The 12,321-nt window shown below is 35.8% G+C and overlaps 1 protein-coding gene across 1 annotated transcript; it reads right to left on the minus strand.

Annotated features, from left to right (window-relative positions):
• Positions 1-582: 582 nt before the first annotated feature.
• On the minus strand, positions 583-12,012 carry LOC8288288 (transcription elongation factor SPT6 homolog). The gene is made up of 17 exons (XM_015722592.3): positions 11,723-12,012; positions 11,557-11,631; positions 11,247-11,385; positions 11,039-11,114; positions 10,792-10,942; positions 10,564-10,702; positions 10,211-10,457; positions 9,893-10,099; positions 9,679-9,804; positions 9,186-9,572; positions 9,006-9,113; positions 8,101-8,880; positions 7,383-7,524; positions 6,110-7,281; positions 2,764-2,973; positions 2,146-2,641; positions 583-1,210 (listed from the first exon to the last, which is right to left on the minus strand). The coding sequence occupies exons 1-17, from the start codon at positions 11,751-11,753 to the stop codon at positions 789-791; spliced, it is 4,908 nt and encodes a 1,635-aa protein (XP_015578078.2). The 5' UTR covers positions 11,754-12,012; the 3' UTR covers positions 583-788.
• Positions 12,013-12,321: the final 309 nt, after the last annotated feature.

Here is a 12,321-nt window from a genome sequence, read left to right on the forward strand (position 1 = left end):
TCCTTTTACCTTTCATCTACTTTTTTCTACCATCTATTTTTTTCTATCCCTTTGTTGTCACCGCCATTTTTGCCTTGCTCTTACTTCAGATCTCTTTCATAGGGCTACAAGGTTTTTTCACTTTTAATTTCTTAATTTAAATCTGATGATACTTGCCCTAAATAGAAGCTCCGAGTCAGAGGGAGGATAATTTGGTTAACACCAAGTTATCGAACTAAATCAATAAATATTTTAATAGTCATTTATTTCCACAAAGAAAAAAATACATTTTTTACAAATTCTTTATTAATTCAGCTTTGTTTAATTCAGTTTTTAGCTAATTTGGTTGCGCTCACTACGGTTTTAAAATGTCATTCAGTTTTTAACAGTTTTGAACCAAATGAACCGGACTGGTAGAACGACCCAATGCTCGCCCTAATGCAGAGGGGGGGGGGGGGGGGGGTGGGGAGTTAGAATGTTTATGAACTCTATTTATCACTCTCATATTTGCCTAAGTGAAGGCTTTTTATCCGCCCAATCTGAAAAGGAACACAAAAATACGGGGAAAAAAGGCTCCCTCGCTGCATCTACGAAATCAAGACATGATAAAGATGCACCATGCAATTGCAGTCATTATAAATATAGTAACATAGCTCTTCCATCAGGCGCAAAGTTAAGAGAGACCAGGGATGTGGACCATCTTTCCATCTTTCACTTCATCCCTGGAATTACAGCATTAACTATCATCCATTATAGCCAGCTTCCGGCAGATGATAAGAGAACAATGGGTATGCTGCCTGTCGATCACTTCACCAACCACCACTGCCCCCGGACCATCCACCATCACCTTGTGACTGTGAAAAGCCCCTCTTCAAACTGCTACCCCACCCAGAATTCCCTTTATCGGAGCCACCACCAGTTCCGTGCCCCCAATTGCCATTGACACTTCCACTGCCACTGCCACTGCCACCAGTTCCCCAGCCACCAGGAAAAGCTTCCCTGCCAGGAGAGTTCTGGACTTTAGCACCTGGGAAACTGCCCCAACCTGCATCACTATCCTTAGCAACTGAATCCCATTTGGAATTGTCATAACCAGATTCTTGCTTGTCATTGCCAGTGCTATTTCCTCTGCTATTATAAGAGCCCCGACCATGTCCTCGACCACCATATGGCCTTGGTAATCCACTTTGATGACTATCTCGATTACTGCCACTTCTATAATCATTTCGGCCTGTGAGACAATATGGATGAAGTTACGGACTAAATACATAACTTAGCAACATCTTGCCGTGTGTGTGTGTGTGTGTGTGTGTGTGTGTGTGTGTGAGAGAGAGAGAGAGAGAGAGAGAGAGAGAGAGAGAGAGAGAGAGAGAGAGAGAGAGAGAAGGCCTAGATCTTCTACTGAAAGAGACAACAGAGATTCCCAGGGCATTTTGCAACATTTTATCAAATATAACACTACTTTATGTAAATATTTTAAAGTTTCCTTGTGCACGAGACTGGAATTATAGATTTCAATCAGGATCAGGCAAACTCTTGTGGAGTTCCACTAAACTAACTGAAACCAACAATGAGGAAATTGCAGATGCAAGGAGAAATTTTTGTGCAAGAAAGAAACAATGGGAAAAATATATTAAATAAGAAAAAAAAACTGTCAAGTATTTAAATACATATTTATGCTAAAAAAAGCAGCTACAATAGCTGAAGGGTTTTTCTAAAGTGGATAGCCAAATAAAATAGTCCAGTAAAACGTTGAAATGGACTGTGTGACTTCAGCTATAGAATAGCCCATGCTGAGTTTGAAAACCTAGAGGCCTTCTTTGGCTCACTGTATTAGCAATCGCAGTCATGACAATCTCGAGGCAGGAGGAAAAGAAACATATCCATGGAAGAAAAAGATACCTCGATTTCATTCAACTAAACTACAAAATTCTCTATATCTATGCATATTCAAGATTTCCAAATTCTGCCCCCAGAAGGACAGAAGATTGCAACCTAGAAGTCTCGAATTGGAACCAATGGGATGAATGGCAAAGATGCTTATGGGACCCTAAATCAAAATACTGGACCAGGAAAGGAAAAAAAAAAAAAGAGCAAAGCCAAATAGACAAGCGTGTAGGAGTGGATGTGTTTGGGTTTTGAGGGGGCTTCATAGTATGTACATACCTGTCCTGGAACCTGGCCCAGAAGAACGATCGCGGTCAAAAGACTGAGCTCTCCAACTGCCATCATTTGTGGAACCACCCCAACCGCTACCCATGGATGCCCCTGAAGAGCCCCCAGTTGCAGGGCTTCGCATTGGTACCATGGCAGCAACTGATCTAATTGATGGTGCTGCATCATGCATGGGATCATCAATATGCCTTTGAAAATATGCCACTAGTCGATCAATTTCCTCAAACATCCTTTTGCGAAACTTGAATCCCTTGGGATATAGACCAACATACTCATGATGTGGATTTGTGCTTCTAATATAAGTCAGAATGAATGTGCCTGGATACTCATGAGAAATGCCAAAAGAATAAACTATTCTAGAAGGGTAGTCTGCCTTCTCAATCCTGAGTTGCTCATCAACTTCTGCTTTAGTGCCCCTTCTGAACTTGCGATAATTTAGCATTGCCTTCAGATGAGCTACCAAGGGATCAACATAGCGATCCATTACCTACATTTAAAAGGCAGTCAACACAGTATTTATACTTTTACCGCCATTTGATATGAACTAGAATGACAAGGCAAAATTACAGTAACCCCTCAACCAAGACTAATGATTAAATAAAGACTGACCTCATCCAGATCTTCAAAAGTGTCCTCCCCGATTTTCAGTGTCTTCCCAATGCGAAGTAAACTTGTAATGTCCTTGTGCTCCTTTCCACCTTCAACTATGTCCTTGTGAGCAAAAACCCCATCATAAACTTTTAGAGTAAGAGTTAAATAAGATGGGCCGCGAGAACTGGGCCGAACGATACTTTCCCCAGGATCCTTGTCAGATAAGAACTGTCAAAGGTAACAATAAAAGTAAAACTCAGTTTTCAGACTAAACAATCAATCACGTTGTAGACAAGTTGGGCATTTTCTATACAAAGAACAATCGATGAAAACAAAAGAAATAAAAAAGCAAAATACAAACAATTTCTGTAAAATAATCCACCTAAAATATATCATGAACTGTTTAATAAATTTGAACTTAAATTAAACAGTCACCATATACTAATTAGAAAAATATAAATAATAATTGATTAAATCTAGAGAAAAGTAAAAAAAAGTGCCATGCGCTTTGATGCTTTTGCACTTAAGAGACTATGATTCTTTTCGTGACAAATAAGTACCATGTGATTTCTATGATTTCTATGATTTAATATTAGTATAATACTTATTTTCAATAACAAAATCACTTATTAAATAATTTAGCATATAACAAACTACATTGGATTCATGTTAGATAAAATTAATATATATTTTTTAATTTTATTACGAATAAAATGAAATAATTTTTAAAATAAAATTATAATATCTTTAGAAATATCATGATAATTGATTTGATAGTAAATCATCTATAAAATAATTTTATTATTGAAAATGAATATAATCTAACATTAAATCACAATAATCTAAAAATATGAATTTGTAATATAGTAAAAGTATAAGAAAACTAAATCACAGAATACTTCTTTGTCGCAAAAAAAAAGTCCTCTAAGTGCAAAACTAGCCACAAGATATGTTTTTGTACTTTTCCCTCAATATCTAATTAGACATGTTATCGCAACCAAACTATCATGCATAATGCTGAAGCTCAACCATTAAAGTCTATACTCATTGTGAAAACAATTATAAGCATGATTGAGACTAAGAGTTCAAAAAAGAATGAACCGAGTTCAAGTCCTATTAATTGAATATTGATTTGAAGAGTGGTATTTCAAACCATTTATCCCTCTTATATAAGTGACCCCAATCCTTCCACATGCTCATGTCATATATTTCCATTTCCATCCATACCCATAAAATAGCACGATTACCATTTCTCATATAAGCAACATTGGTATCTTGATAAAAATGAAAGTCACCCCCATATATCAATTGCAGCTGCTGCTTTACCCCTCTATCTCCTCTCCCAAAGCAAAAGATGAAAACTCTTTTAACAAAGTGTTTGATAAGTTGGTCAGTTAACAGCATTATTAAACTGATTGGCCCTTTCTAGACATTAATTCTGGATACATGCTATATAAATGATGACAGACAATTAGAGATGGCAAACAAGCGGGTCGAGTCGGGCTCGGATAAAATCGTTTCGAGTGTCAAATTATTTCAGATTTGGTCATTTCGGGTCCGTATATTTTGGATTTGGGTTGGGCCGCATTCAAGTCTTTCTGGCTGTGCTTCTTTTTCAGATCCGCAACATTATGGGTTTAAGTCGAGTTCGAATAAAGTCTAGTTCGGATTGATTCGAGTTTCTAATTGGGTTTCATATTAATTTATCGAGTTCGAGTTAATTTTTCAGATTAATTTATTTGATTTTATCTTTTGATCTCAGAAATTTTATCCAGTAAAATTCTATTTATTTTATTTCTTTAAAATTTTCTAGTTGAAGACCCAAAGTTTAAATTTTTGTAATTATCTCGGACCATCTTCTGCCTTATATTTACACGGCCGCCTCTTTGTTGAACTATAATTTTTATTTACCTTGTATTTTTCTTCAAAAACAATAAAAAAAAATTTTAAAAAAAGTTTTATTAATTTTAGAAATAATTAACTTAATTATTTAGTTTACTTACAAAAGTGATATAAATTAAAAAACTTAAGATTTAAAATGGTGTCAACATCGAAATATTTATTTAATTAATTTTTTCATCATCAATTAAGTTTTTTTACTTTTATAAGAAAACCGTTCAATATTATTAATTTAATTTTTTTACTGAAAAGTATAATTTTATTTTCACTCTCAAATAGTATTTTCTTCATAAATATAATATAAAATATTTCACCTTTTTATTAAAAAATTTAAATAGAAATTAAACTAAATTACAAGATTCTTAATTTCAATTATCTTATTGGATCACTTTTTAACGTTTTTATTTTTTAATTTCATATATATAAATTCAAGCTAATTATTTTATTTAATGATTAACAATTTATAAAGCAATAGTTTTACAAGATTAGAAATTTGGAAATGATATTACAAAAGATATTTCTTAAATTTAAATTGAAAATAAAATATATTAAGAAAATTAATATTAAAATTAGTTATGCATGAAAATTAAGTGTCACCAAAATGCTACTTTTATTTTAATAAAAGGTTAAATTTCGGATTATTTCGAATTTTGAATTGAGTTGTGACAACGGGAACTGTTCATGATATTTTAAGCAAGGCGGGGGTTTTTACGGAACTTCGTCTTAATCAAATGTAATTTACTTAACGAAATGCAGGGTGTGGGTAATTCGTATATATATATAGCTTTTTATATTATAACCTTTTCTCTATTACACCCCCCCTTCTCTTGTTCTATTCATACTATATTCATACCTATTTTTTTTTTATTTTTTAATTGTTAAATTTTAAATTGAATGCAATTCATTCTTTTGTTTTCGTCATTGTGTATTTTTTTTTTCTCAATTTATTCAATTTATATTGACAACAGTGTATCAAATAAATATAATCCGATCTGAGGTAATTGGATCTTTTCGGTGGATCTATTTATTCCTGTTCCATAGATTTGGTTTTTTCTTTATTCAAGTGATGGAAGTTATTAATTCGGGTATTATTAGGTTGTGGCGGTTATTAATTCGGGTATTATCGGGTCTCGGGTTGTGTCACTCTCAGGTTCAGATCATTTCAGGTTCGGGTTATTTTTTGATTTTTTACTGTTTCAGGTTCAAGTTATTTCGGGCTTAGGTCACTCGGATTTCGAATCATTTCAGTCTCGGATTGCTTCAGGTCTGAGTCATTTCGGGTTCACACGGTTTCAGTTTCGGTCATTTCGAGTTTGGATCTTTAATTTTTGTATTAAAATTCGGGTTCAGACAGATCGAGTTTTTGGGTTCGGATAAGACTGCCATCTCTACAAACAATTTCAAATTCAGTTGTCCATCTAACTTTAAACTAAATTATAGTAATAATGAGGTGTAAACAAAATACCTCCATTGCTTCATCAGCTGTTATATTCTGGAAGCGAGGATGAACTATCATCCTAGGTTTAAAGTGTTTCTTTGCAAGCTCCTTCTCTTTGCGAGCCTTTTCTTGTTCACTCTGCAAACTGCTTCGATCTTCATGGTAATATGGATCTAAAATGCGAACTTGCTGAAGTCGGTTACTTCTCATCTCACTCTCCCTACAAACTAGGAATACCTGATACCTATTCTTTTGGATTGATTTAATCTTGCAAGTAAGTATTATGCCTTCCTGCAGCCTGTCAGACAACTCAGGTATATCCCTCCAATCATCTGCATAGTCTTCCTTCGAAAGCATCCCAGTCAATCCTGATTCTAGTACACATATTGCCTTTCCACCTTGCACCCTGCGGACAGTGGCCTGTACTATTCTCCCTTCAGCAAGGGTATCCTCAGTTTCACCTGAGATCATATAAAATTCCTCATCCTGGGTTGGTTCTTTATACTGTTTACGCCAGTCCTGAAAACCCTGTATCAATTCCCCTTTTACATTCTTGAAAGTCTCCTTTTTATTCTCACGCTTCTTATCCTGGAGATACTCATCAAGATCAAGAGATTTCAATAAATTAGGCCGATCTCTAACATGCTCTATTGCCATTTCCAGTGCCTCATCATCATCATTTCCATCACCATTGTCCATTTCATAAACATCTTTGGCCATCTCCTGTGCTAGACCATAAGATTCTGGATGTATCCTTGTATCGTCCAACAAATCAATGAATTGGCTGCTGCTAGCAGCCAACCCACTACGCCGGACACGCAAAAAACCAACCGCATTTACGAACACCTTTTTGCCAAGTCCATGGACTGTAACAAAGTCTTTTCGAGTGAAGATTGCTCCAGCCCTTACCAAAGACCTCTGCAAGGATGCTGCCTTTCTAGGCCCAAGCCCAGAAATGAACTGCAAAGGGGCAAATAACCATTCATGGCTAGTAGCCATGTTAATGTCAAGGCCTACCTGATTTGTGACATCTACCATAATCTGTTCAATCATTGCATATTTCTCATCAGAATTGAGAAAATTCTCCAAAGGGCTGAGCTTCCAAGACAAAATTTCTCTTGCTGGTCCACAAAGCGTTGCAACCATTGCCAATGGATTTTGTAAATAACGGCCAAGAGCAACAGCTCGCCTAACAATGCCTGATAAATATAAGAGACATGATCAAACAAAATGGGTTTCACTGACGTGAAAGAAATAAAAATATATGGAAAAAAAATGAAAGTGGCAACCTAGAAAATACCTGGCTGCCCAGCTAGTTGGTCAGAAGAAATTCGAGAATTTTCGTAGAGTCGAGGCAAAGCCTCATCACCATACACAATACTCAGTTCATCCATCTCGTGTCCAACATCTCTAGGATTTTCCTCTACCATCTTAAAAATGATCTGATAAAGGTGGGGTGAAAAAAAGGGTACCAGAAAGAATGAGCTAAATAAGAACTTTCTGAGAAAGTAGAATGTTAACCCCCATGCAAAACAAAAGATATAAACACATTTGTGCAGCTAAAAGCTGCAATGCAGCTTTGAAGGAGGAAAAAGATAGTAGTGACAATGATAGTGTTCATAACTACAAATTGTAACCGCCATAAAACTAAAAATATCAAGTTGCTTAAAGACCCAGAATCCCACACGAGACATATCTCATTAACAATTGCACATGGAATGGTTGATAAAAGAGTGAAAATGGTGGGATCAGCAATGCCAACAAAAAGAAAAGCTCTGCCAGCATGCTTGCACAAAAAGTCTAGTAAATAGGAAAGTATGTTAGCACTTGCCAGCACTCAAGTAGCAATCATCTCTACCTATTGTTATCAAATATTTAAAGGATAGCAGAGATTAAGGAAAAACTAGAACCAATTCAGATTCCATTAATATTACAAATGACAACATTTCAAGGAGCAATTTGTTAGTGAAAAACCAAAGACTGCTAGCAATAAAGTTTCGACTTTTGACAATACTTGCCTCATAAATATCATCCTTAAGTTTTGTACAAGACAAACTCACTGCTCCAAGAACAACCACATGTGGTTGGTGGTCCATCATGAACTTCAAAACAAGTTGCTGATCACGTTTCTTTTGTTGCTGATCAGTAATGTTTTGAGATCGCAATGTGAGGGATCCAGCATAAAGGACATCTAGCACCTCCCCTGATGAATCTAACATCACAAAAGTGGTGGCTGGCTTCCCAGGGCCCCAACAGCAGGCCATGACCCTTGGAGCAGCTTCATCATCTAAGGAAACATCATTTTCTTTCCTTTGATACGGGCCTACAGAAACTTTATTCCAGAGAATGTTACCATATTCCCAAAGCAACCAGCTTTTGGCTCTACTTGTCAGCAAGGATCTTGCTTCTTTCTCCATTGAAGGTAAGAGAAAATTATTTAGTGCATCCTCCAGTATCAAACTCCTCTGCTCATTCCAGAGTTGAGCAGATTTACTAACACCATCGCTAAGATAATGCTCTTTGAAGTCACTGTTCAACTTATTCATTATTCTTTCTGGAAGCTTAAATGTCACTTGTAGAAGCTTCTCCTCTTCAGCCTTTTGGATAAGCAGCCATTGAGCATCCTCGAATCTATTCATTGGCTTTTCACGCAGCCACTTCACACTAGCAAATTGATGAAAATAATCTATTGCCACATTTCCATCTGGCGTTGGATTTGTGGATACAACAGCATTCTCCATATATATAGCACGGACATGTTTCCTAATACTTGGCTCACAGCTTATCTCAACTGCAGCCTGGATAATCCAACCAAAAGAATAATTAAGAAAAGAAGGATGAAATCATGACTTAATTTAATGAACATGCATTATGCAACAAACCATTGATCATAGCAGATATGGGCAACAACAGTAATTCATACCATGTGCCTGGCTCCTTTAAGAACTGCTTGGGGAGTTTCAAACATTGCACACGTAAAGTTTGAAGCCATCTCCTCTGGTGTTTCCTTTGCATTCTCCAGAAAGACCCCCTACAATTAAATACAGCAAGGGATTAAATCTCCAGAAAGTCACAATGATAGCTAGATTCTGTGCAAACTCACCACTTTGATCAAGTGCAAAGCCATTCCAAGTTGCTCGGCACTAAAACCAAATTTGTTTGCAACCTCCCAAAGGCCAGCCTTGCTGCAGATACTATATTGTGATTTCCTTTTGGGCCTCTTATACTGTCCCACATCAACACCTACCTCACCTGGAGGGAAATGCAAGTTAAACTTAGCATCAACATCATCAACTTCTCTCTCGGATTCCGCAGCCTCGAGCGACTTAAGAATCGACTTAAAAAGCTGCTGATTTAGATTAAGCCTTGTCTCATCATATATCCGGCGAGATTCTTCTTCAAATCGTTTATTATAGTACAAATTGAGAGCATTTTTTCGTTTTTGAAGAAGTAGCCACTTCCTATCCAAGTCCTGAATAGCCCAAAGCACCTAAAAAGGAAGCACATAGGTTGTGAGACCCTAAAACCTCCATTCATGTTCATCCTATGTTACCTAAAAAGGAAACAAGTGCCAGTCCCATGGCAAGTTCATTTACCTTGTGCCACTTGAGTATAGGTTTTCTGTCTGATTTATCAGGATTCTCATCATCAATATCATGTTGCTCAGGATCCTTCAACAGGCTTAAACAATCCTCCTTCCGGTACATAGCAATGAATGGGGTCTAAGCAGCAGAATGAAACAAAACAAAAATTAGATAAGAATAGAATAAGAGATAGCAGGTTTTCCAAAGTAAATCAGAAAATACTAACATCTAACTTCTGCCCATGATGCAATTCCAAAAATCGGCTGATGTCATGCCTATCAAAAGGCACATCCTGCAGCCCTTCATTTGACTGGTCTCCTTTCTGGCGAAAGAAAGGCACCACGCCACTTGCAAATTGATGTAATATCCAGTTGGTCTCAGCTGTTATACTCATTTCATCTGTCGGAGGAGAACCAGTGCTTTCCTCAGCTATCTGCCAAAAAAAAAATATGATGAAGGCAACTAATGCAATCCAACACAAAGACAGTGATAAAAAGATATCTGAAATAGAGGTGTATTATCAAAAATAGACATTTCACAAAACCTGCATTCTTTCCGGAATATCAGTCACCCGAATCTGCTCATCTTTCTCAGTCATGTATTTCTCAGAAAGTATAGTTGGCTCAAATTCCTTATCCAATCCTGTTTCCTTCCACTCGTTAGATTCTAACTCCTGTTTGCGGCGTTGCAACAAGTCATCAACATCACCAAATAGTTCATGAGCTTCCTGCAAAGAAGATGATGCAACTCCTGGTGCCTGCCTAGATTTTTTTCTCTTCAGCTTTTTTCGTCTACATAATTAGCACATACAGTAATTAAAAGACAGCTCCCACATAGAATATAGCAAATATTCAACATGGGTCATGGAAACATTCAATATTAGCCATCAAATCGTACCTAATTGGAGCCCCGTTCTCATCAACTTCTTCTTCATCCACAATAAAATCTGCCATCTCATCCTCCTCACCAAAGTCTCCATCCTCTTCCTCTTCTGCCTGCTCCTCCTCCTCAGCAATATCCTCATCAAGTGGCACTCCTAAAATAGCATAAGAAATATTATTAAGCCATGATATAAAAATACAAAATTGTAACACTGAATGACAAGTATGAGATACATGTATACACCTTCATCTTCACCAAATAAGGTGCGCTTAAGTCTCTCCTCAGCTGTACGGCCGCCCTTACCACTTCCATCAAACTCCTCATCAGAAAGCCCAAACCGCTCCTCATCAGAATCCCTCTGAGCTTTTTTCAACCGCTTAAATTTTTTGCTATCCTGATCAAATTTTCAAAAAAAAAATGTCCTAACTACTTTAAGAAGCAAAAGAATTAAAGTGGCAATATTAGAGAGAAGAACAACACAGGTAACAACCTTTGGCCGATGGTGATAAGCATTATTGTCTCGAAGCAGCTCATAATCATCTTCATCTAGTACATCCACAGATTCTCTAGTGAATTTTGAAAGAGCATCATTAGAAAGAAGAACACCGACTTTATGTAAAGGCATAAAATTGCTACTTCCTTTCCCAGTTTTCCACGTTGGAATGGCAAATAAAGAAAGGAAAAAAAAAATAGAAAACCTTTTCTTCTTTTTCTTTTTCTTCTTGTGTCTTTCTTCATCACTGTCAGCCCTGTCCTCTTCCTCACCAGCTTCTTCTTCTTCTTCCTCAATATCATCTACTATAAAATCATCCTTCTCATATTCATCTTGCCCTTCTTCTGCACAGACCACAACGCTTGCTACATGTTATATATAATATTTTAATATTCTAAATAATTTAAATTCAATAAAATGAACTCACTCATGCAACCAAAACCCTAACCAAACTAATCAATCCACCTATCGAAGAATTAACAAATTTAAGAAGTTCCAAATTGCAATCCTCATACCGTCTTCCTCATCATCATCGTCTATGGCATCAGCACCCAGGGGTCCCCTCTCCTCGTCTTCGTATTCGACCTCATCTTCAACATATAGAAGACAAAAGAAAATAAAAAGTGAAAATCAGAAGTCAATTAGGGTTTAGATGTTTGAACGGAGGAACGGCCAGTTTACCTTCTTCATCAGATACTACGTTTTTTCCCATTGTTACTGATTAAGAACGAAATTACAAGCGACTAAATTATTCTTCCACAGAATTTTGATAAACAGAGCGCCAGTTGTATTTCTTTTTCTTTGTGCGTTTTGACGGAAAGAGAAGCTCCTTCTGGGTTCTCGGCTCAATTAAAGCTTCACGATTAACAGAGCGGGATTTAACATGTACTACTAATTTTAATGCATTTTTTATTAATTTTCAAAAGGAAAAACAATAGTAGTTAGATTTCCGGGGTGTCCGATGATTTCAATTGTTAAAGTTTGTATCCGATTTCGCTCGTTTTTAACTCGAATAATTTATTCAAAAATTATAATAATTAGTAGTTTATTTATGTATTTTACAATTATTATTATTATTAATTATTATTTGAATTATAAAATTAAATTTATAGATATAATTATTTAATATTAATTTATAATATTTTAAAAAATAAAAAATTAATTATTATTTTTATATATTTTAAATTTTATTAATGTATATATTTTAAATTTTATTAATACAATAATATAAAATTATTTTTAAATATTTACAGCATTTTTTCTCATTTTATTTTAAAAAT

Source organism: Ricinus communis, chromosome 10 (genome assembly GCF_019578655.1).
Source record: "Ricinus communis isolate WT05 ecotype wild-type chromosome 10, ASM1957865v1, whole genome shotgun sequence".
Taxonomy (NCBI): Eukaryota; Viridiplantae; Streptophyta; class Magnoliopsida; order Malpighiales; family Euphorbiaceae; genus Ricinus; species Ricinus communis.